This window comes from Anarrhichthys ocellatus, unplaced genomic scaffold, assembly GCF_004355925.1.
Source record: "Anarrhichthys ocellatus isolate YVR2014 unplaced genomic scaffold, GSC_Weel_1.0 scaffold10, whole genome shotgun sequence".
NCBI lineage: Eukaryota > Metazoa > Chordata > Actinopteri > Perciformes > Anarhichadidae > Anarrhichthys > Anarrhichthys ocellatus.
In genome coordinates, this window is record NW_022280040.1 from 5,922,076 (window position 1) to 5,947,070 (window position 24,995).

A 24,995-nucleotide genomic window follows, 5' to 3' on the forward strand; every position below is an offset into this window, starting at 1 on the left:
TTACACAACAAACACTTGTAATGCACTGCATGCAGTGGTGGAGGGCAGATGTGTGACCGATTTATAACAGTCAGTATATTTTGTTTACCTGTCAAGCACCTCACTTTTGAGCAGCAGACCAACCGGGGAGCTAGTGTTTCCTACCCACAATGCATCACAGCTCGGCCATGTTTGTACTATTCTGGTCGTGAATGGATATCACTGCCGCATAGAATCTGTTTCCTTTGATAGTCTCACGTTTTGTACCGTCAAAACGGTGGAATACCAAAGATAAATGCTCTCTCAAGTTGTATAGTCAAACTCTAAGCGGGACGCGCCTTGCACCATGTCAGCCAACGCTCAGAGTGAGTAGAGCCAGCGGCATTTGTCAACAATGCTAAGTTAGCAATGTAGCTAAGCTAGTTATTGTAGCTAACGATAGCTAATGTCAACAGGGTTTGAAACATTACCGTGTTGGCGGTAGATGCAAATACTGCACCGCAAAAACGGTTAACTACATCTAAAGTAGCTTTAACCTGAACAAACATTTGACACGTTTCGTTGTTACGTAAATAACTAACTTAAAGCGAACGCTAGCGTCAAGTTATTACCAATATTTAGCTTAGCGTAATAAGTGACAATATGCGAGTGCAAAGTTATTTGCGCCGAATGACATTACACACGAGTTAAGCAAATTAATTCAGGGCCAAGTGACGGGCTAACCATTAGCTTTTATTTTTTTCAGTCCAAATATCCGGCTTCAGGTTGATTTCAGCTGCGTTTGCTAGTTTAGCAATTCAGCTAACGCTAGCAGCCTTGTACTTAACGCTAATATAGCTGCTAGAAAACACGTTTAACGTTATCACTTAAATGACTGATCGAGATTACTTTTGGCGCCCTGTATGCCACGTTACAGTTTATAGAAGTGTTAACGTTGGTAAAAAATACGTTATTATAGGGAATAATGGGTCCATAAAGTCAGACATTTGGGGTTCAAATCAAGCTAACATTAGCCGCTGCAGCATTGCTGAGGGGGGCAACCGTATATGACGCAGTTTACGCCGTGGTTTTATTCCACATGCCCTTTGTCGTTTTTTGATTAGCATTGGGCTGCAGTAGCTATCAGAAGATACTTGGCATGTCAGTTTTAGTCAGAGTCTAACGTTATACAGGTGACCTGGGGTGGTTGAATACGTGCACTAAGCCTGTGAACACATCAAGGCACTTTTGTAGCTAGCTGAAGGATGCATCGCGTAGCCTGTTATGGGATAGCTTCACCTGTTATGTCTGAGCAGGACTTGCGTAACCCAAGAAGTTTCAGAGACTGAAATGTTAGACCAACAGTTTTAAACTAAATCTTAGCCAGATCCACGACCTCATCTTACAGCCAGTTATGTATTTTTCATGGAAGACATTTTGACATGGAGCAGCAGCAGCAGAATTAATGACAGCTGACTTTGTTTTTAGTTGCAGGTTCCTGGTATTGTGCATGCTGGCTAATTGTAAAGGAACACCAAACCAAACGTGTTTCCCATACCATTTCTGAAAGGGGGGGACAGCTACAGTGGCTACTTTGTAGATTATGTAATTGTGGATAGGGAGGCACTAATACCATTTTTTTGCAGACCAAGCACAAGTACTTACAATTGTGTATTTGCAAGTTCCAATATGAGTACTTAATAATACCACGATGCTCCTCATATTCTGACTGTAATAGATAAAATATAGAGTTAATCCCCATAGACCCCCATATTAAGATGCCCAACTTCACAGCAGAAATAAACATGTTTACAGCCTGGAACAAAAAAGGTTTTGGTCTCTATATCCAATTTCCCCATTCATGAAAACTGTACTTAATTCATTATATTTACACTTAAATTTAGGCATAATTGAGGGCGTGGTCGCTTTGAGTGACAGGTGGGTGCCATACCTGGGCGCTAGCTTATAGCTGTCTTCTCTGCTGCATTTGTCAGGCCCGACTCCTCTTCACCCAGGATCCCCCTCTGCCCGTTTTGAGTTACGCTATGTCGTAACTGCCAAGATGGTGACGGCTAGTGCCGTTCACTTTGAGCTTCACAACCACTCTTCATAAAACCTATGGGTGATGTCGTGGAGACTACGTCCATATTTTATACAGTCGATGGGCTAACTCCACGACAAAGCACGATTCATTGTGGCTACTAACTCTTCTGAAACGGCTGTAACGGGTACTGCCTGTTTCGCTCGTACTCTGCAGCTGGCAATAAATTATGGATTTAACCTGCGTCTCGGGTTATCTTTGCAGCTGGGCGGCTTAGGCTCAACTGACGAGAGGTAAACGTCATGTTGCTGTGATGGTATTGGGTGAGGTTGTATCGGAGTAGTTTTACTAGTGCGAGTAAAAGTACATGAGCACAGTATTGGACTCTGAATCAGTGCATCCCAGATTGCGGATGTTATTGTTCCATTTATTCATCCCATCTTTTCAATGTTCTAAAATGTTATGTAGTGGCAAGATTGGCAAAACCTATTAAAACTGAATTTATGGGAGACATGAGGAAGATGGGTTGTTGTTGATCTGTGTCAGCTGATGATCAAACTGTAGCATGGCAGGTGTGGCAGGTGCTGTGATGGCATTCGTATTTAAGATTAGATTGATAACCGGAAACGGATGCTTATCTTACTGGTGGCGCAACACCAAGGATGGTTTTACCAGTCTCTACTGTTTGTCATGCTGTTGGTATACATGGCATTCGTGTACTTGCTGCACAAGTTGTTGATTCAGCTTGGCATAAGAGGCAAGCCAATCTCAATCAACAACTAAGTGTTCTAATATTCTCTGTACATTTCAAGTCGTGCCGGCCAGTAAGACAGACTGATATCAACCTACGAGGCTGGTAATATTATTAGCATAATCCATTGCTCTGTAAACAAACAGCTTTTCTTTTGCAGATTATGGCTTTGATGAATATGACAAACCTGGTGCTGAGCGGACACGCAGGAGGAGAGGTGAAGATGACGATCTAGAGAGGTAAATCATCTCATGTTCTGATTTCTCGACAAAAAGAATGCTGTTATGTAAATTAATTGGACAAGGAACAGCTGATTCGTAAAGTTGTAGTCAGCAGTTATCTATACGATACCTCCTCATTTCACCACAAAAAACGAAATAAGGTAACAGCTGGCTGGAGATTACCTGCTGATGGCTCACAATATAAAACCCATGTTTTCTGTTTTAAAAAGTACAAATGTCAGAAGATAGCGATTATTATGTCTCCATTCTGATCTTTGGCGCACAGCTGATGGCCGAGTTCTCTGCCGTCATGGGTGTTGCATTATTCCTCGTTCAGCTTGAACTAATGTTCACATTTCAATTTAAATTAATTAAAGTGACGTTATGTGACTCCCGTGATATAATGCATTCAGTGGGCGTGAGACAGCCTTGGTTGTGCTTCTTTTATTTCACAAATTAATATAAATTAATATATTCAAATACCTGTTTTTTTAGTATTCGAATATATTTTCAAATGTGTTATGCTCGTTGACATTGCACAATGACGTTATTTATAAATAGATTATAAATTGCCCAATTATCTGACTCAGCTAACCTGTTATTGGATGTTGTTTCTCTCTCAAAGTGATTTGGAAGAAGAGTTGTTGCAGGACGATTGGCTGTCAGTTAAAAAGGTAAGATAATACAAACTCTCACTGTTTTGTTTACTTAGATTTTATCCTTGGTGCCAATAAAACACTTGGCTTGTCAGTAGGGTTTCTCTGCTTACAAGCAGGAAATGGAAAATAATACCCAAAACATTGGGTGTTGGTGTTGGTAGAACATTTAGAAAATAGTAGTGAACAGTTGACTTGAAGCAGGTGGCTCCTCCACAGGGGGAACTGTTGATGTGAAGCAGGAGGAAGTACAGTGGACAAAAAAGAACTGTGTTGACCTGCCCAGATTGCCTTCACCACATGGGAATAGAGCATCCTTTGGGGTTGGAGGTGGTCCCCTGCCCCCACGCCTCACACATGAACAAACACACACAACTAGTATTTTAAAGCACACCATAATGTTCCATTATTTTTGTTTCAGAATCCTTCAGAAGTGTCTGACGAAGAGCTGAATGATGACCTTTTACAAAGTGACAATGAAGATGTAAATATAAGGTAAGCTAATGATGACAAGTGTCATGTGTTTATTTTTTTGTGTTTTCAGTTATAAAGCTGGCAAAGTCAAGATCCAAATCTTGCACATTTTACCACCGTTCTTCATTTCAGTTTTCTACAAAGTCCCAATATTTGTTTGTTTTCAGTGGTCAGGATATAACCCTCAATGCCTCCTACCGCTTGGGCGCACCCTATGGCCAGCCGGACAACTCGCAGGCAGCAGACTACACAGATGACGTTGTGAACCTGGGTGCAGAGGGCTGTGAAGAAGGGGATGTAGAGGTGGGGGGGTACCAGCATGGGGGGGAAGAAGAGTACACACAAGAATACAGCCAAGACAACAACACAGAGATGCCCGAAAACCAAATGGATTACACCGGAGAGGTAGCGGAGGGTGACGATGGCTACCAAGACGAAGTGCTAGACATCCAAATCAATGAGCCCATAGATGGTGAATTTCAAGTGAGTTCTCACATTTGCTTACTTGCATGTAAAAGCCTGCAGATGCACACACACACACACACACACACACACAGCCTGCCCTCCCTTTTCTGTCCAACTCCATTGTTCCCAAGAGATGATATCAGTTTTCTTGTCTCGGTGAGGGGACAGTCAGGATTGAAAATCTATTCAGGAGAAGGAGATGTTGGTTGGCGTTTTTGGGCAGGAGAGGATTAGATTCATTATCACTTCCTGCCAGTTAATTTCTCCATCTTGCTGACAAAGTTTGTGTTGACAGCTTGTTTGGCATGAGGTAATGCTCTGCTGTCGCCTCCAAATCCGTGTGCCATTGTGACCTTGGGGCCTGTATCTTTGAGGGAGTAAGAAGCTGCTTTGTGTTGGCGAGATGTGCTGCCAATCGGCGGAGGTTAATGTGGGGGCTTTTATCTCGGGCTTTAGACTGGATCTGATAAAGTCTCATGCAGGTGAAAAGATTATTGACCTTCCTGAGGACACACCATACAGTTTTCTAATGATTGATGCGATTTTCCCTTTTATTCGTTTCCCTTCCCTCTTAGCCAGAACTAAGAGGATCAAAGATAAGACCAGATCCATGTGCAAATGTCCGTTATGGTCCATTTACCAAGGCGTGATGGTGTTTGGCACCTGACAGAGATATATTGGCCCACCTCCTTTTTTTTTTCAAACAAAGATAAGATGGTGACCTTCTAACTGACACAAGTGGATGCCTATTTTGTGTTTTGTGAAATGTCTTCAGGTGTAGATGTGTATTTGTATTATGCGTAATAACGGTTTACAAGGTCACTAAACTGCCTGGCCTTGACTTTTTGCTCGGTATTCAGTTAGTCCTATGTGGAGCAGTTTAAAGGATTAAGCTGTTGTGTTCCCTCGGGGCAGCCTGTCCATTCGTCTGGTGTGCCGAAAGTGTTTTTTTTTTGTCTTTTTGTGCATTAATATGTGCTGCTGTTTGGCAGGTTAATGGAGCGCAACACCAAACACCATGGTGTGACCTACAGTTTGACCTTATTTAGCTATTTTGTTAGAGGGTGTTATGCAGATAGAATGACTAGCAGCTCCTATACCACAAGTATGACATTGTTAGTTTGCTGGAATGACCGTGTATTTAGGATTATATGATATGATTTCGTCATGAACTGAAATGTTCTTATGGAATAGTAAAAAAAAAAAAAAGATTTGTCATCTCTCAGAATGTTTGTCTGCAGGATGTTTTCGGCCGGTATTCATGAACTTATCGTGCGGCCAATAACAGCGATTTGCAAGGAGTCAGTCAATGATATTTTCACCATCATTGAACTGGGAAGCAGTGCTTTTATCCGTGCCTGCATTTCTGTATATCATGTCAAACATTTACATCTCATTGAATTTCAAATGCTGCCAGGAATAGTAATGAAGCCTTGCTCCCACTGTTATGGTAATTTGGGCTGGGAGGGGGGTTTACATGGTGTCTCCCCAAAATCCTCTCCATAACATTTGTTTGCCTTCATGCTATATATGATTTTGACATTTTTCACTGAAATATCTATCTGTTGTCACAAGTATATCGTCATTAAGCACACATTTATTTTAGCAAATCAAATTAGATAAAAAATGTGTACATCCTTATTTCATAAAATGTCAGTTGAACTCAATCCACGTGTCCCTAATGCATATATATATTTGCCGTACATTGTAACAGCATCACGTAGCAGAATTGGATGTTTTCAATTTCAACAGACACACTAAGAGATTGTTTTCCAGCATTGGCTGGAACATAGTCGGCCATTGCTGATCCTTATCGAAGCCCTGTTACCACTTTAACTAATCGATACGTGTTATCTTTGTGGTCTTTAAAGGATGATGAATATCAAAACTATGATGAGCGACTGGGTGAACATAGAGTCCAACGGGAGGAGATCCCCGAGGAGCAGGAGGCGGGAGGGGGAGAAGAGCAGCAACAGCAGCAGGAGGAGGAGCAGGAGGAGGAGGAGGAAGACGCAGCCGAAGGCTCTCGGGTCATTGACACAGATGAGGTATGCTGACACCCTCCTTGTAACACCATACACTTTTATTATTTCCACTTCAGAGCAGATTTTGTGATGCACTGCAAACCATCGTGAAGTTAAACATCGTAACTGATTGTGACTTTTGTTTCCCAACCTCTGACAATATCCTCAGGTTGAAAATGAAACTGTGCCTGAAGAAGAAACACAGGAGGAATCGGACGAGGAGGATGAGGAAGATGAAGAGTCTGGTCGCATACGGTTTAAATCTGAGAGGAAGGACGGTGCTGTTGTGCGGTTGGCTGATGCAGGCAGCAACAGGAGGAGTATCCCTGAAACACTCGGTACAATATTTATCCTGAAAACTCATATTTTCTGATGTTAAATCTTTGCTCCACGCTGTAATAGCTTTACATTACTATGGACTTCAAGTTATTTCCACACAGCGTAGTACAAGTTCTCTGTTTTTCCCTGTTCCACCGCTCATTAGAACTGTCAGAGAAGGCCAAGCAAGATCTGATGCAGTTTGAGGAACAAGAACGGCAGAAGAGACAAAATCGATATGGAGGCCGAGGCATGCGAGGAGGCAGAGGAAGAGGAGGCTTCCCACCTTTTGGAATGGTCGACTTCAGAGGAGGAAACCGAGGAAGAATGATTGACCACAGGATCCCCCTGATGGGAAACATGGGCATGCAGGTAAACCAACCTGAACACTTTTAAAGGGATAATAGTTTGGGCTACACTGAGTAAAGCATCGCACCCCTCCTGAGGAGTAGCTAAAGGGAGCATAAGAGCTTCACTGGATAAGATGACTTGAGAATGCGTGACTCTTTACTTCTTGTATTCATCACAGTCACCACAAGGCTTGGTGTTTTTGTTCGCTGCTGCTATCTAAGACCTCCAAAGCTGCAGTTGTTTGCGCATGACCAAAGTCAAAACGCTCTGCTCTGCTCCCCCCCCGTATCTATGTTGATATATGGATTACAGCAAATCATTTGGCAGTAGTCCATTTAGACAGTATTATACAAAATTAAATTTGTTCTTGCCCAGGATTTAGTTTCTTGTGGGGTTTTATTATTAGATGTCACTCGAAGCATTTAATCCTGTGATTTACACGGCTCATCAGTTCATACGAGACCTTCTGAAAGTCGAGAGAAAAAGTCCTGAAACGAACATTAACTGTGCTGAAGGTTATCGTGATGTTTAAGATACCACATTTCCATTTTTTAATGTAGTTTTTTCGTTGATCACTGAGTGAATTTATGCATTTTACCAAGGCTATATTTTACAAAAGTGCACAAAAATATAACTAGTGTTCATAAATGATAAATTAGCAATATACCATTGTGATAACGGGTTTGTTCTCAAGGCTGCGTGATGTTTCACTCCAGCTCTCCATTATTTATTTATTTATTATTCAATGACAATAGGTTGTAAAATTACAAACAAAACACTGGAAATGAATATTTAATGATGGACGGACAACATGCCAACACCACAAACATGCTGCTGACTGCTGTTAATGAGGTCCTACTTTTTACAACATACTGTGTGTTTAGCCACTTGACTAATTTGGTCACTGGCATGTTTTATTGTGTTTGTTTGGTAGCTTAAATGGATCGACAATGGCTAATTATCAAGCACCCTTTTGAAACTTTACGATGTAGTTATTGCTCATTAATCAGTTGGTGAATCCCTGGTTGATATACTTTGGTGCGAGCAGACGGGTGATTTTTACTTCTTAATGGCTGTAGCGTTAATATATATATATATATATATATATATATATATATATATATAGTGATCCCACCATAAGAACACGTGCTTTTCAATTTTCAGAGGGGCCCAGCATTAATTTCTTTTAGGATACCATCTTCAATGTTGCTTGTGAATTGACTTGTTGGTGTGTCATCACATGGCTGCAAGCAGTGATGTCGGAGTCTCCCCAGAAATAGATGTGTTTTGACAGGTTGTTTTGGTTTTCCCTCCTCTTCGTTTCCCCATCTCTTTCCAATTAGCAGCCATCCTCCCGAATGCCTCTTCCTCATCAGCAGCAACTGCACTCCCAGCAGCAGCACCACCCTTCACGTCCAAGAGGACCTCCTCCGTTCCAAGACCACGGGCGCCCGCTGGCCCAGCAGCCCCTTCAGCCCCTCATCCCCCCGCACATGGCGCACCGCTCCCCTCCGTTACGGCCCCAGATGGAACCGCCACCACGAATGATGAGCTCCCCGCCGCCCAACTTCCCCCAGCATCACCAGCAGCAGCCTCCGCAGTCCAAAAACATCCACATCAACCCCCATTTCAGAGGGCCCACGTCATCCTCTGTACAAGGTAGGCTAATCCACTCGAACCCAAGTGCTTTTCATGAGACTGTTTTTGTTTCACTTTCCCTCATCACAGGAGATTTTTTTTTATCATTTATATTTAATGTAGATTCATCATCTAATTTCCATTTCATCCAAACTTTGGCAGCCCTGGTTCATCTGCATGGTGCTCAGCTGAGGTGCATGCTATGGCTGGCAGTCATCCGTACACTGTCCTGAAAGGTGTCTGGATTAGAATGTCATTTAGTTGTTTGGTTGAATGACAAGTGAATAGCTCTCTCAGCCAGTAATGGGTTTATCCTCCATTTCTCTTCTGGCGGCATCACCATTTCATTCCCTGAGATGGGTTTATCTGGCCTGTCTGTCCAGGCCAAGATTGAAATTTTGTTAGTAAAGCACGTACGTGGGTGTGTGGGTGGGGGTGGGTGGGTGGGGGGTTGGTTTTGCTCCTGCTCCTGAGAGGAAAGACGTGTTCTGGAAAATCAGGGATTGCCTGTGGTTATGATCCAGTGTGTGTGTGTATGTGTTTGTATATACGTCTGTGTATCTTTATTTATTTATATATTCGTTTAAGTGATGGCTTCATATTGAATGTTTTCCGGGGGTAGATGTTGACATAGAATTACATTAACCCTTATTTTTAAGCAGTACATCAGCAATATGAAAATCCAGTTCAACTAACAATTATTTTCATTATCGATTAATCTGTCGATTATTGAATCATAATTTGCCAAATTTTGTCAAATGGCAAATGTCTTCCCCACTTAAATTTTTTTGGGGCAAATTATCCTCGTGTATTTGATATTTCCTTGAGCTCCCTGGTCTGTGCTTAGCTGTGTAAAGATGTGAAGAGCACGTCTTGATAGACATTTTAACATGTATGTCAGTGTAACAGCCTTAAGCATGGAGATGTCTAATGGGCTCCTCCCTTTCTACTATCCCCACCACCCTCTCTTTGCCTACTGCCCTTCATTTTCCTTTTTTCTCCCCCTCCTCCATCCACCCCCTTTCTCTTGCTCCCTTTCTCTCTCATTGCAGTGCCCTTGATGCCTCCTGCTCAGAGCCAGCCCAGACCTGCTGTGGGTCCTCAGAGGTTCCCTGTGAGTAGCAGCTGCTCCTCTCCCTCCCGTTCGCCTCACTTTTCTCTACCTCTACACACGGCTAGCGTCCCTTTTTATTTTTGTGAGGGCAATATCATTACGGCAATTAGACCGCCCTGCCCTGGCCAAATACTGTTACAGCGAATCTGTAAACACAGATACGAGTCCGACTGCACAACTGGAAATGCGTGATAGGGGCTTTAGGCGGTGGACTTTTGGAGGTCGAGGCTGCAGTGGCGGGACTTAAGTTAGCTACTCTTCATGGATGTGCTGGGGCTCAGACGAGCAAGCTTGGCACATAATGGAATTGTGAAACCGGGATGTACCGCCAGTTAAAATTCACTTTCCATAAGTTTGTGTCCCAAAGGCACGGAGACCTTTTTTGAACGGTATTTGAATTAATGAAACATCCTGGTTGGTGGTTTGATGGGGCCGGGGTGAGCCTCTTGCCTTTTTTGCAACATATATTCCGAAGGCTGAATTTCACGTCAGAGAAAAGGGATCTTAAGTCAGTGATTTCCTGTAAGAAAAGGTCCTTTTATTTCACCCACAAAGAACCCATCCAAGGGATGACGGAAATGCCTTACAAGTAATTATTGTATTGAGGGAAGTGGCTCGATAGCAAGTCAGCCAAAGTGCCCTAAGTTACTCCGTCCTTCTGGTTAATGATGCCAAGGCATCAGGTGGCGCTGCTGCCGACTGACATCTTCTTGGAAATTGCATTTTATATGGATTTATGCAAATTAGTCATTGGAAAATAGCTGCATCCAATTGCATTCATTTGGATTTACAACCTTGTTGCCAAATAAGCCAGGCTTTTACAAAAACTGTTTTTATTTACCTCTTTCCCCAACCTTCAATGTCAGTATCTTGCCATTTCTGTTCCCTGCGGTCTGTGATCGTCCTAGATATTGATAGCACAGGAGCAGCGAGCTGTTTAGCCTCTGATCAAACGGTAGAAGGTGAGGTTGGATAGACCGATGAACAGCATAGTGTTGGATTCCCCAGCTGTCAATCGCGTTCAGGCTGCTGCTGCCAAGGACACAATTTGAAATGCAGGTGACATACCAGCCGGCAACATTCCATTTACCACTGGGCACCTGATTACTCATGATTATCATACATTATCATCCCATCAAATTTAATTGTTAAAAGACAGGGCGAACGGGTGGGGGGGGGGGGGGTCATAGCCTCTAGTATTACGGCATTACATTTTTGCGGGTGGAGACCGGTTTTGAAATATTAATCTCTGCGCCAATTAAAGGTATTTGAATAATTAATCTGTTTAGATAATGACATTCATCTTAACCACAAAATGAAGACACCACCAGCCTAATTTCTAGTAGTTATAACGTATTGATATATACATATTGAGGTCCTTTCTTTTTGCGCGTGTTGATAATTAAATTCTTCCTTGATGGTAAGTGTTGGCAGTCACAGCTCCGTAACTCTCTCAGGACCATATCCTCAAAACAAAGAATCTGCTTCAATGCATGAACACTAGAAACAAAACATCCCCTTTAACTCAAATGTCCATTCTTTATTAAATACTTAGACGTTTGACCCCTCTCCATTATACGTGTCCTTGTTAATCTCGCGCCAGTTGCATATTGAGCGGCCAGCAGCCTGTTTATCACGGATTAAAAGCGAGAGGATGAGCAGTGTTATTTGAGAGGTATTATATGGACACCGGAGTCCTCATTGTGCAAACCTGCCTGCCTGACCTTTCAGAACAGTATGATTGCCCCCTCATTGTGATCCCCTGTCTTTGTAAAGCCCCTATGATTAACTTTCTGTTAAGCAAGTTTGTGGAACTCTGGCCTTCTAGCTTTCTAACACCTCTCTCCTCTAAATACCGCCACGCAGCAGTGGAATAAAGATGGATTAAGCCTTGATAGCATCTTAAGTAATTTACAATACGCTTGGAGGAGGCAGGCAGCCCATTTGTGGAAGTGCCACGTGTTGAATAGCAGGTTAAATTTTCAACAGAGATGGATGTTTAAAAGAATAAAGGAGACAGTTATGAGGGGATTCGAATTCCAAGGAGGGATTAAAGGGTTGTTATCTAGTTTTCCTTGGGAGATAGATGGGGAGTAATGTGCATGCAATGAGTGGAAAGCTGTCGAACATACGAAGTGGTTGAGACAAAGGTGAGGGCACTTATCCCTTCCTGAAAATGCCCGTTCCTTGTTACAGATGGGCTTTTAAAGGTTTAAAGGAACAAAGCCCCAAGTAGCTTTAATGTGGGTTTGCTCTCAAATTCCAGCTGAAGGGTTTCTTCAATATTGCCATGCATATTGATGTTCACAACTCAAGATTCTGCATCTTTTTAATGACCCTCGCCTTTCAATTACAAGCACTCCCTGTTCGATTGCAATACTCTACACCAAATTCCCATTTTTCATTAGTTTAATTTGTTTGTGATTATTGAGTTCCCAGTATAATTCATGAGTTTTGTGTTTTCCCAGGGACCGGGAGACTTCCAGCAGCACATGACTGGTAATTTTGTTCAGCCCCAGCGGCCCCCTCATCACATGGAGCCCTTTAGGAACCAGCCACCTCAAGGACCCCAAGACAGAGAGCCGCTCTTTATGGGAGGTGAGTCTCACACCCACCTTGGACGAGGGCTGCAAAGCTCTCTTGGCATATTTAATCCTATTCGACATCACCTCTGGCGGTATACCTACAGGGTATGCTGCTTGCCTTTTGGTGCTTCCCTATCAGCAGCACTCATGTTAAATGCATGTGTATATATACATCTGAATGAGCCCTGGAAGCTGCATTAAACACCTATATTTCAGATTTATAGAGTTGTCTGTTTTCATTTCCCTTGCCATGAGACTATACATCTGGAGAGGGGAGTATTACTGATGTATTGAAATTGGCTCACAATGCAAAAAATAGCCTGACGTCTCTGTTGTGTTGTTGCTCGGTCTTCCTTCTGCGGGGCACAGAGCGCACAGAGTCAACACGGTTTCCAGGACAGCACATGTTTGATCACCAGGGCCCCAGCCCTCTGATGAACAGCAGCCACAACCTCCATCACCAGCAGCACCAGCAGCAGCAGCAGCAGCAGCAGCAGCTGCCTGGCCAGGGCCACATGGGCTTCGGCCCACCAGGACCAGCCTTCAACCAGCCGGGCCAGGGTTCGCTGGGGATTTTTCCGAGAGAACCCCCAAGAACAAACCTCCCTCCCCACCAAGGTCATCAGGGGATGGTCGGGTTGAATCAACAAGGTGGCCCCCCCAACCAGCCCAGACCCTTCATGGGCCCTCGTCAGCCGTTTGGCCAGCAGGGGAACCTTTTCCTCCCTCCACAAATCCAGTTTGGGATGCAGGTACGACAAAGAGTAAGTGATTTTTAAGCCAATAGCTGTCTGTCTGGTTGTGTCTGTTTGTTGTACAACAATTTTGTGCTTGCTTAATATGTACATTTTATCTGCGTATCATAATGTTTTTTGTAGCATCCTCTCTTACCTGTGAAAATTCTTGTAGCCTGGCAAACAATTCACATGCTTTGTCTGCCATGAATGTATGAATTTTTGTCTAGATTATTAAAATTGATGTGGCAAGAGCAATGACTAGACAAGAGTACTGTACACATGAATAAACTCGACTAGTTATCATATTCACTGCTACTGAAGCGTTAAGGAAAAAAGACTTGTGTATGTTTGGCACCTCGGCTCTTTGTCAAGAGACACAGACAAGAGCTCCCTCTAGTGATTGAATCACTATTGTTGTACTTGGTAGATACTTGAGGATACCAGTTGGAGGTTAATTACTGTATATGCAGGAATTGCCTGATTTAATGTTATAGATTAGCGTTCATAAGAAGTAATACTATTGTAAAATATAAAAAAACAAGTTCTGATTCAGCTGGTTTACTCATGTTTGTCTTCTCTCTCTGATATTTCAGGGCTTAATGCACGGCCCTCCTGTCTCCCAGCTTTCGCATCACGACTCCTTGCCGTCCCATCAGTCCATGCACCAGCAGCAGCAGCAGCAGCAGCAGCAGCACCATAATAGGCAGGAGTTGCCCCATCATCAGCAGCAACATCTAAATGTCAACGAGCCTCGCCACATGATGCACCACGGCCAGAATCTTTTCCATCAACAGCAGGCACACGGTAGCCCGAGGCAGATGACTCCCCGCCCTCAGAACCCCCAACAGCGCAACATGGCCAACCGGCAGCGGATGGTGAGAGATTAACATATCAGCTCAAACTGATGAAAGGCAGTGAAATGGGGTCATTTTAATAACTGTATACTGTCTGTAAATGCATATATATATTTTTTTTAGATCAGATTGATTGTACAAACATGAAATATTTAATATTTTGCACTTTCTTTAGAACGTGCCTCTCTCCAAGCAAATGCAGCAGCGCAACAGCAACCTCCGGGAGCTCCCTGTAGCACCTGGCAACGCGAACAGTGCCCGCCCCGCCGCCAACATTAGGCCTGTTGCCAAGGCAACACAGGGGATGCGTCCGGGGCAGCACACTCAGCTGGTGCCCGACGGTGGCCGAGGAAGAGGCCAAGCTGCTGCCAAGATCGAACCGCAGCTCGGAGGAGCGGGCAGGACGGTGGTTCGCAAGGAGATCCCAAGCACACTGTCCAGCCCGGCACCACAGGTCAGCTTCTTAACAAGTTCTTTATTAATGTCCTTCTGAAATGGTTCCATAACTGTGAGAATTTGTTTCCTGCTAAATTCCCAGTGTCCCAGAAATCATACTCGTGTGCTGAGAAGGACCCCCATTAATTATAAGCCCAATCATGTTGTTAATGACAGCAGTCTCATTCCATTGGAAAGACCAGATCAATACTATTGCGTTTCTCTCTTGGGTTTTGCCTTTGATTACATCTGAGTGTCAGCCCAAGTAATATGGTTCAAATTAGACGGAGTGGCTCACGCCTCGCCTTCAAGTAAGTGGAGACAGGTGGTCATATTGTCAGTTTGTGCTTTCTTTGTGCCACAGGACCCTGATGAGGATGAGGAGACACGGCAGTACCGTCTGAAGATTGAGGAGCAGAAGCGTCTGAGAGAAGAGATCCTGAAGAGAAAGGAGATGCGACGGCAGATGCAGGCTGGCGTCAGAAAGAAGGAGCTGCTGGACAGGCTCAATGCTCAGACTCAGAGCCAGGGCCAGTCTCCTTCACATATTCAACCCTCACAACAGAATCAGCTCACGCCACACCTTATGCAACAACCACAACCACCACAGCAACAACTACAGCAGCAGCAACAACTACAGCCACTACAGCAGCAACAACTACGGCAACAACTACAGCCGCAACAGCAGAGACAGCTTCCTCTGAGGACACAACAATCATTGAATCAATCATTAAAGAATCCCAATCAAGGCACCCCCATCCCTCCCAACGGCAGTCCTCAGATCCCTACACCACGTCCCAATGTCAAGACACGCCTGCAGATGGTAAAAGGTGGCGCCCAGCAGCAACAGTCCCCCGGGCCAGTTCCAGACCAGCAATGGAAGCTGCCTCCACAAATTCAGCAGCAGCTGCAACAACAACAACAGCAGCGAAGGAACAGTGCTGTGCTGAACGTAAACAGGCCTGCTGCTCAGATCCAGTCCATTCAGGGCCCCCAACAGAACATACCTGTAACTCCCTCTGTGGGACCTGGCCAGGCTCAGGCTCTAACTCAAGGACCCAAACCTGGGGCTAAAAGAACTGTGATGCAGCGGGCCAAGAATTCTAGTTTCGAAGGCCAGCAGGTGCCACAAAAAGTCAGAGTCGTCAAACTTTCAGGAGCGGTGAGCATGCCCATTTCAATTTTATCCAACGCCTTCTTTTGTGTTTTGGTCCGACATTTATTTGATCCACTTCAGCAGATTTTACCCACAGGGGGAAACGACAGTTTTGAAATGAAATGCCACTGATTGCCCTCACACTGTCTATTTTGTAATCCAAAAGATATCTAACCTATGGGTTTGACAAGGTGATGTCTGTGTCATTTTAGTAAAAATTGATCTGTTAAGAGTTTCCTCTTAAGCTTTGGGAACTGGTATTTAAGACACAACGCCTTTTACGCACATTTTACCTTTAGGACACAGGCTGAAGGCATTAAAGGGAGAAGTATGACATTTATCTGAAGAGTTGGGGACACCTCATCACTGCTCTTAAAGGTTGATATCCTCTTTTAAGGGCAGAAGAGTATTATTTTAAAGATAGAGGCCTTGGAGATGGTAAAACAAGAATGACAGTAACACCAACAAGTCCAGAATTACGACTGCCGGCTATTTTATACCCGGTTGATAAGTTACTGCGGTGGCCTTAATTACACATTAATCTTTATTGAAAAACCACAAAGACATGCATGTTAAACACTCGTACTTGTCGCTGGTGAGACACGTTGGTGTGATGCGATAGTGTTTGAAATAAGCCGCTTTCCGACTCCATCCCGGAGGATCAAGCCGCAGAGCCCAAATCGCAGGCTGTGCTGCAGATGAAGATAACTGGGTGTCAGTGCGTTAATGGAAACCTGCGCAGAGCTATCTGATGCACCGCATCTTGGAGAAAAAGGGGAGAGTGGGATGTGTGGTGGGGAGAGAGAGAGAGAGACGGAAACAGCTAAGGCCTGTAGCCGTAGTGAAAAGAAGATTGTCTTGATGCTTCCTCTTCCACATTGTTCTGCTGTCGTCAACGGGCGCTTGACAATGTTATCTCCTCCCTTCTCTTTTTTTTTTTTTCTTGCTCTCTCTCTTCCCCTCTGTCATCCCTCGGTTGCTTTTTTTTTTTTTTTACCATCAACCCATCTCTCAGGTGCAAGGCAACAAAAGAATGCCAATCCAAGACCCTTGTAATTAATCTTTTTTGGCTGAACGGAGAGGCAACATAATACCTGTGTAAGAAAGTTGCCACTTTTGAGGATTTGGATTTGTATGGCTTAGGCACACAGATAAGAGGCAAATTATATTTTCATCAGGGATAATACAAAGCAGCGCAATACACAAAAGCTGGGGAGGAGAGGGGTGTAAGGGGGATGGGGTACACATCGAGCCGCTGTCGTTCCAGTGTAATGCAGCTTAGCATTTGATGGGTGCAATCAGGAGCTGTGATTTCTATAGGAGGGATTAATCCATTTACTCTCAACCGGGGACAGGTCAGAGATATCGCCTCTTTTCTTCCCCTGTATTGATCTGTCACATCTCTCCGCAGAGTCGGGGAAGAGACGACCTTCAATTCTTCCCCTCGCATGTCAACAGAGTTGAGCTGTGACTTTATTTGATAATGAGACCATCACCTTGTTGGGTTGATCTTTATTCCCCACAGCGTGTGTGATAGGGATCCAGCGCCAACACTGGCACTTTTTTACCTCCGCGTATGTCCTTGCATTTCTCCCTGTTGTCCACAAACACTTTGCCTAAATGCTGAATATACAGATATACAGTGTTTATACGATTATAAGAATACTTCTGCTTTTATCCGATTGCAGATAATATAGATAAATTAGAAATAAGCTACTTTGGCTCAGATGCTCTCTCTGTCTGTAGTTGCACTCAATGTCCGGCCCACAGCACATATCTGATTGATTACAAGGCAAGGCAAGTTTATTTGTATAGCACATTTCAACAACAAGGTAATTCAAAGTGCTTCACATAAAACCATTAAAAGCATCAAAACATAAGGCAAAAGAAAAGGAGATTTAAAAACAATTAAGAACATTCATTGAAACAATAAAAACAGTGTAAGAAATAAAATACAGTAGTAAAATGCAGGAAATTGATAAATATTACACAAGTATTTGTGCCTATCAACACCACTTAAGGATACTGTGGCTCTGACATTCAAAGCTGTGTTTCCAACGTACAGCAGCAGATATCGCTGAGGTTACAGTAAACATCACAATCCTGCAAATGTATATTGGTTGCAAGTTATCGACCTCCTGGATTACCAATAACCTGTATCGGCCCTGACTAAAAACCTATCAATTGCTCCTTAATGTGAATAGGATTGTGATTGAGATGTGGCTGGAATTTTGTGTGAGCTGCTAATTGGTGTTTTCCGTCATCCCCATTCAGAGTGGGAACGGCCCAGTGGCAGCCGGAGACCCGGTGCAGCAACAAGGCACCTGGGCGGCCACCCCGCTCAACCCGGCCGGGCAGCGGAAGGTTACAATGTCGGGGCAGCAGCAGCAGCAACAACAGGCACCAAGCGGGACACCACAGGCAGGCCGAGGGGTCACGGGCAACCCACAGCAAAACAGGGTATGTCACAAATGGTCACACGCCGCCTTCTGTGCTTTGGACACCAGCAAGCGTATATATACACTCACACACACATAGTATATTAATAGAGCAGACTGTTGGATAATGGCAGTTCTGAAATAAAAGAAGCTGCAATGTCTCCTGTAAAGTTGTCTCGTGCCGCTGGTGCTAGCTACCCTGGCATTCAGTAGACATACCAATCGAGCACCAGTGGTAATAAGACAGGACAGTGTGCCAGGTGCAGGAGTATTGACAAGCTGAGAGCAGTGTAACACAGAGGGCTACACCGGGTCCCCTGGCCTCTCTGCACGCCTGTCACCACCAGGCTGCTGTCACAGTTACCATACACACTGACGCTGACAGGGTAAGGCAGTCACCATAACGCTCGCATGGCTCCTCTCCTTTTGGCTCCCCCACCCCCAACACACACACACACACACACACACATATTCCCTCTACCTCCTCTTATCTCTTTTCGAAGCCTCTCCCTCCTCCTCCTCCTCCTTCCTCTGCAGCTGAAGAAACATACCTCTCACTTTCGAGCTCAAATGAAGATATGCCATGCCACATGCATCATGTTCTGACGTTGATGTTCTATGTAGAAATATGATAAGTCAATCCTGTGAAAGCTCGGCGTGTCTGAGAGGCACGAGAGGAAAACTCAGTTTTTTAAATGCGCCTTTGTGTACTGAGAAATATATCTCCTCTTCACATCGTTGGATGCGAGATTAAAACATCAACATGCCTGTGAAAGCTGTGAGAGGTTCAGTCTGTGTTTTCGCCCGCCGTCTTTCTCTAAACCCTCACCCGGTTTCTTTTACTACATGTGGGTAATTTCTCTCACACCTGGCGTCGGTGGTGTAGGTCGTCGTGTCAGGTCGAGGTAGAGGGGCTGGTCCGGCGGGTCGGGGTCGTCCAATGGCCACCAGACAGAGCCAAAGAGGAACGGAGAACGAACGCTGCACTGTGTCCATAGAGGGCCTCTCTTCATCCACCACTGACATTCAACTGCAGAATCTTCTCCGGTCCATTGGCCCCATAGAGGTAGGCACAGCAGCTTGATACTTGCGTGTGCACTTTTAATGTTTTCTTACGTCTGCTCGCAAAGCATCTAGTTTGTATGAAGAGTAGCAAAATTAGCTCGTAGCTCGTGATGAAACCTAGCTCTTGCACCCTCCAGAGGGGCAGTAATGAGCTGTCCATAGTGTGATCCCATAGCGCCCTCTGTCGTAGTGATCGAGTAGGTAGAGAACACTTCCCTACACCACCCCCACTCCCCCTTGTGGATAAAGGGAGCATCTCGTTGTACTCGATAGACCGTTTTCACAGGAGACGTTTTGACTTGTCACCACAGCAAAAGCTCGTGTAAATAGTGAAATGAATTAACGATGGCTGAATCCCATTTAGCTGCTTTGATTTTCAGCGTCCTGGTATCGTGCATGTTTGTTCTCCGTCATCAGTGATGCTAGTAACACCTGTGCCTTTCCTACTCTGACAAGTCAAAACGTTGTGATGTCGGCACATTTGCATTTGACTATTTCTGTTTATTGCAGATGTTCAAAATGATGCACCAGCAGAGGAAAGCAGTCGCCACATTTTCCAGTCCCCAGCATGCAGAAAGTTTTCAAATGAGCTTCCATAGGTAATCAAAATACTCTTTTTATTTATCATCTATATAGAAGCAACAATTACATGATTACCTACTGTTGTTGTTAACCTTGCGGTGGTCATTTAGCTACTGTACAGATTGTACGACATAAGTGTTCATTAGTACCTGTGCCCCCTGAGACAACGGCTCAAACATTGTTATCACACTTACTACGCAGGCACATGATTGATTTGTCCCACATTGATGTGTCGCTGATTGACTGATGAGGAGTCCCGTCACAAGGAGTCCTCTTCCTCCCAACGTGGGAGCCTCTCTCCTGCACTGCTCCGACTCGGCATAGGAATACTTCTTCAGCCCTTTGTGGGGGGGGTCACGCACACAGTCGCCATCTCTGAACGGAAGCGTCATTCATCTCCTATCAACTTGGAACAGTGAACATAAAGACTTTAGCTGCGAGCATGCCTTTGTTTTTGACTTTGTGTACCGATTGTCCATTGTTGTGAAAATGGCACCGGAGAGACACTGGACAGTTAATCCTACTTTAAGGAAGCTAGTGAAGAATGCTTTGAGCATCTTCCACGGACACTCAGTAGAACTCATCACGGGATAATGGTTGCTCCCCTCCTCAGTTAGTCATTAAAACACTTAAACATTGTAATTCTTATATAACCACTTCATAGTCTTTTTTTTTTATTATTATTTGCCGCTTGCTGTTTGGTTGGGTGCAGGCGATGGTCGTGGCAGACTGTGGCCAGCTTCTTCCCATCGCAGTGTTTCTCCCCTGCTGTAGGTGGCAGTGTTTCATCACTAATTCATTTCTTTCCATCTCAATCCCGCTTTCAGGTAGAGACGTCTCCATGCAGTTTTTGGGTGAATGGCACCATCTAGTGGAGACCTTGCATACAGGCACAGAGGTGGACAGTTGAGTATTTATCACAGAGTAGTGACCGAGATCAAATCGGCGTTGGATGTTACATAAATACGTTTTTTTTTCTAAATTACCAGCGCTTTTACAAGTTGTAGATGTTGAGACTCTTTGTATATTTTGTGGTGCTTTTCAGCTTCTGGGACATAGTGTTCATCTCTAGTTCAGGTCAGTTTGGTCATTGTGGCGTCGCTCCTTGTTCTAAAAGCTTCCATCTTTTAACTGTTGCCTGGAGTCCAATTTGGGAAAAAAACGTTTCACGCATTTTGGATGTATATTTTAGTTGTATTGATTGATTATGGATTAGTTAGATTTAGGATTGTAATTCGTGTTTATTGTGCTTTTGAGGGAATGTGTATGTAAGATTTATTTGAGATTTTTTTTTAGAATTGTCAGTTACTCGGCATATATTCGGTACGTCGGAGAGAACTGCTGACGATTCCCCGAAGGATCCGTTTCTGTAGCCGTTTCCTCCGTTCCGTTATAATTGATCCAGATCTGCGTGACTGTCTGTTGATGATCGGTGCCCAATCACTGAGCTGCATGGCTGTGTGTGTGTGTGTGTGTGTGTGTGTGTGTGTGTGTGTGTGTGTGTGGGGGGAACGGTTTGAGCTGATGACAGAGATGTCCGTCAGTGGAGCAGAACAGTAACTCACCAGATTACTTCTGCCCGGAAATGTAATCTCCCTCATTTTAACAAAGCCATCCTTTATCACCCGACCTAAAGAAGCATTTCTTCACGACACATTTTAAGTAACAGTCGTACAATCGCTAACGCATTCGCCTTTTCTCTGAACTTCACTGAAATCCTTGAATTTTCTAAATAACTTCCTGGTCTGGCTCTCATGACATCATTATTAGACTAGATATATAGCGACTAAGGCTCACTTACTTATTCCATCAATTTTTTCTTCATCGCACAATTTCTTTGTCTATTCCGGGTGTAAAGTTTGTTAAACAAAAACTTTTTAAGACATTAGTTACCCGTGTTTACTGATCATTTAAGATCAGAGGTGAACGTCGCGTACGTCGCTCGCAGGAAGCCGAGGGGGCAACCATTATCTACGTAGTGATCGTGTACATAAGTAGACCACAACTTTCTCCCAGTATTCATCCTGTTGATTTTTGTTTCTTTTAAAAGATACTCTTTACTTGCGTTTGTATCACGTTTAAACATTTTTACATGTAAGGATATACTGATGTGTCCAGACATAAATCATTTTACTCGAGTTTTGTTTCTGATTTGGATTCAAAATGAAGGATGACTGGACCACATTTCTGTTTATAAGATACTTGACAAAAAGTGTAAGGGAAAATAAAAACATGGCCAATATACCGTGAACATGCGGGTATGTGAAGCCGGTTGAACTTTAGCCCAAAGATGTGTGGTTGTGTGTGATGTCCATCTTTCTGTTGCCTTTACGATGAATAATCCTTCTTATTTGTCCTGCGTTTTTATTCATTTGAGGTATTCTGTAAGGTCCGGGGTAACATATCACACACACTTCAAAAAACCTCTTAAACACCTTGTATGGCAAGACATACTACCTTTTATATAGATTTAGGGTGATGCCACTGAATTTTGCCATTGAAATTATTTCCTTCATCTCCAGAAACGCAAGAATGTTTGTCCCGCCCATTTGACTGTGATGTCATACGAATGTTCGGCTGCCTACAGCCCTGACATGCTAGAGGTAAAGCAATAGGCTGAGTAAATATTTAAACTATTTCACTGGATTTGATTTATGCAAAGATCAAATTGTAACATGAAGACGTTCATACATTCTCTGTTAGTACATAAACTCCTGGCTGTGCATCTGGATGACATCACAGATGAAGTTCTTGGTTCTCTGGTTTTAAGTCTTCAGAAAAAGTTTGTTCACAAGTGCCGAGTGGCCACTAATCCTGACTGCATGTGTGAATCTAATTCAGAAATTTAGTGGTATTTCCCTCAAAGTAGCGGTTGATTGAAAGGAGTGACGATCCTTTTTTTTAAAGTTTTAAAATGCACATTGGTAATTCTTGCCAGTAAAGGTCTCTAGACGCTCAACACGCTTGAAGTGTTGGGACAGTCTGGCCGCCTTTAAAAGTCTCTAAACTCCTAAAAATTCCTCCTTTCTTCATGTAAAACACGAGGTTCCGTGGTTTTCTTTTTTTGTATGTTCTAAACTGTCTTCTTTATGTTTTATTCCTTTTTGTTTTGAGTGTAAATGATGTAGTGGTTTTTGTTCCCTAACAATGTGTACTTCATGTCTTTCGTGTTGTGGGTCACTTGATTTCAGTGTTTGTAGTAAATCCTGTGGATTTGAAAAAGTACCGGCCGTGCCGGTGTTAGTTATCTCGCTACAAGACATCTGGTCGTGTAATCACAGAGCAGATTCATATTGAATCTTTTGTACCTTAATTTTAAGAATTTCGTACATGAATGTTTTTCCAATCACATCCCCTCATGTGGTTGCAGTAGAGTATTTAACATTTGATTAAGAAAGACTCATCCTTGACATATCTATGGGTCTTTCTTGTGCTTGCATAAGCCTTAATTATGGCTGCTAGTGTTGAGCTTTGTTTCAAACGTGCAACACTAGCCTGGTTGGGTTTTTTACGTAACGCTAACTCAACACTTTTTCCAAAAGGTCCATTTTGGGGATCCAGGGTGCTGAGAGTCGGCAGAAATAAATAACGCCGTTCTTTTCTCTTCCCTCAGATCACATCCACTTCTACAAAGCAGAGTGTCACACGCTGTCATCGGTGCTGTTGCAAAGTTAAAGGACCATACCAACGGTTTAGCATGCTTTAGCAATTCAACAGATTGGGTTATGATTAAACCAATTATAACTACAGCTTCTCCCAACTTAAAGGCAGCTGTTGGTATGAAAATGAAATTGGCAATCCATCACATTCAACTATTGACTTTTTTCTCAAAGTTGTGTTATTTTTGCTTGTTGATGCGTTTAGCTGCTATTGCAAAGCTCCAACATCTGTAACATGAATTGGGTGGTTTCTAGTTTGTCCCTCTGATGTATAATTCTAGGTTAACTTTTATAAACCCAGCAGGTCATTTGAAACCTCTGGCTTCTGTTTTGAAGAGTGATTTCTTCTCGAAGGCGTCTCTGTCCTGCTGGTACAAAGAATGATTCGTTTGCTGCATGTTGTATATAACTCATATCTAATCCAGTACATCTTCAGTGTTTGTCTTTGTTTGGTTCATGTATTAGTCAAACCGTGTTTATTTAGTTTACAATCTGCCAGATGGATACGTTGTTTGTACCAGCAGAAATCAGCTTTCAATTTAAACGTATTAAATCCGTTGCTTTAATTTGTGATACAAATGAAACCAATAATGCAGAAGTGTGACAGTAGAAGTATCGATTACATGAGAGGTGCAAACGGGTTGAGCGAAAGCATTCAAAGCCGTTGGCATGGTCTCACATGTTAATCGTGTTAACTCGTTCATTTTTTCCAACAGCACTGTGGTGAGAGGAGCCATTGATCAGCTCCAGCCACGATACCGCTAATGTCACTTTTCCTGCCTTAAACTCACTCACTTAACACTTCAGGTTCCTTCACAGCCGTGGCGCGTTCAGGCTGTGGACTGAAGATCTTACCCGAGCTTACTTCCCCTCTCACTGAATAGATGTTGGCCCTTTGGCTCGCCACATTTCCTTCCATTCCCGCTCCCCCCCCCTCCCGCCATCGCTCTTCTCTCCACCTGCATATATATTTGACAGTCGCTCATCTTTTCCTCGATGCAGCCGTTGTTGAATGAACTTAAGACTTCTGTACCGAGCAGGGTGGCCTACCTGGACTGTTTGTTAGCCCAGTGGATGGAGGTTTCCATCTCTGTGACAACAGCCGGGTTCACAGAGCAGACGCGTAGCTCTGAAGCCGCTTTATGGCTCTCACTGCACCAAAGCTCGTCCCAGCTCCTTCACTTGCATTGTTTGGTTGGATTTTTGAGAAAAAAGAAAAAAAAAAGACACTCCAGTGGTTTCCTCATCTGGAACAGTGCGCCGCACCAAAACACTGACCGACAATCACGCCTTCGAGCTTTCTACCAAAAATTTGTTGACAATCCATCCTGTCGTGTATGTTCACATAATTTGCTGTAAAACATGAAGAAATGTTTTGTGTTGGAAAATTTCTGAGTCGTCTCAGTCACGCTCTGATGTGACTTTTCTAAAAGAAAAGTTGAATGTTTTTTCAAAGAAAGTGAATAATTCCTT

At 43.6% G+C, this 24,995-nt stretch overlaps 1 protein-coding gene across 4 annotated transcripts; it reads left to right on the top strand.

The window, feature by feature from the left end:
- Window positions 1-164: 164 nt before the first annotated feature.
- On the top strand, window positions 165-23,348 carry rbm33a (RNA binding motif protein 33a). Of its 4 annotated transcripts, none has more exons than XM_031849984.1 (19): window positions 165-344; window positions 2,911-2,989; window positions 3,597-3,645; window positions 4,049-4,122; window positions 4,269-4,584; window positions 6,438-6,614; window positions 6,760-6,928; window positions 7,075-7,280; window positions 8,603-8,918; window positions 9,950-10,011; window positions 12,480-12,609; window positions 12,966-13,360; window positions 13,927-14,208; window positions 14,363-14,641; window positions 14,987-15,784; window positions 18,053-18,238; window positions 19,103-19,282; window positions 19,792-19,880; window positions 20,065-23,348. In XM_031849984.1, exons 1-19 carry the CDS (start codon window positions 326-328, stop codon window positions 20,108-20,110), a joined length of 3,852 nt encoding a protein of 1,283 aa, XP_031705844.1. In that variant the 5' UTR covers window positions 165-325; the 3' UTR covers window positions 20,111-23,348. The 4 variants fall into 4 exon arrangements, with proteins under 4 accessions (XP_031705844.1, XP_031705846.1, XP_031705845.1 ...); XM_031849986.1 differs by having other exon boundaries at window positions 12,966-13,348; XM_031849985.1 differs by having other exon boundaries at window positions 8,606-8,918.
- The last annotated feature ends 1,647 nt before the right edge of the window (window positions 23,349-24,995 follow it).

Coding starts and splice junctions, on each gene's coding strand:
- rbm33a (XM_031849984.1), top strand. Junction 6,615..6,759: donor GGGTCATTGACACAGATGAG/GTATGCTGACAC, acceptor CAATATCCTCAG/GTTGAAAATGAAACTGTGCC. Junction 19,283..19,791: donor GGTCCATTGGCCCCATAGAG/GTAGGCACAGCA, acceptor TGTTTATTGCAG/ATGTTCAAAATGATGCACCA.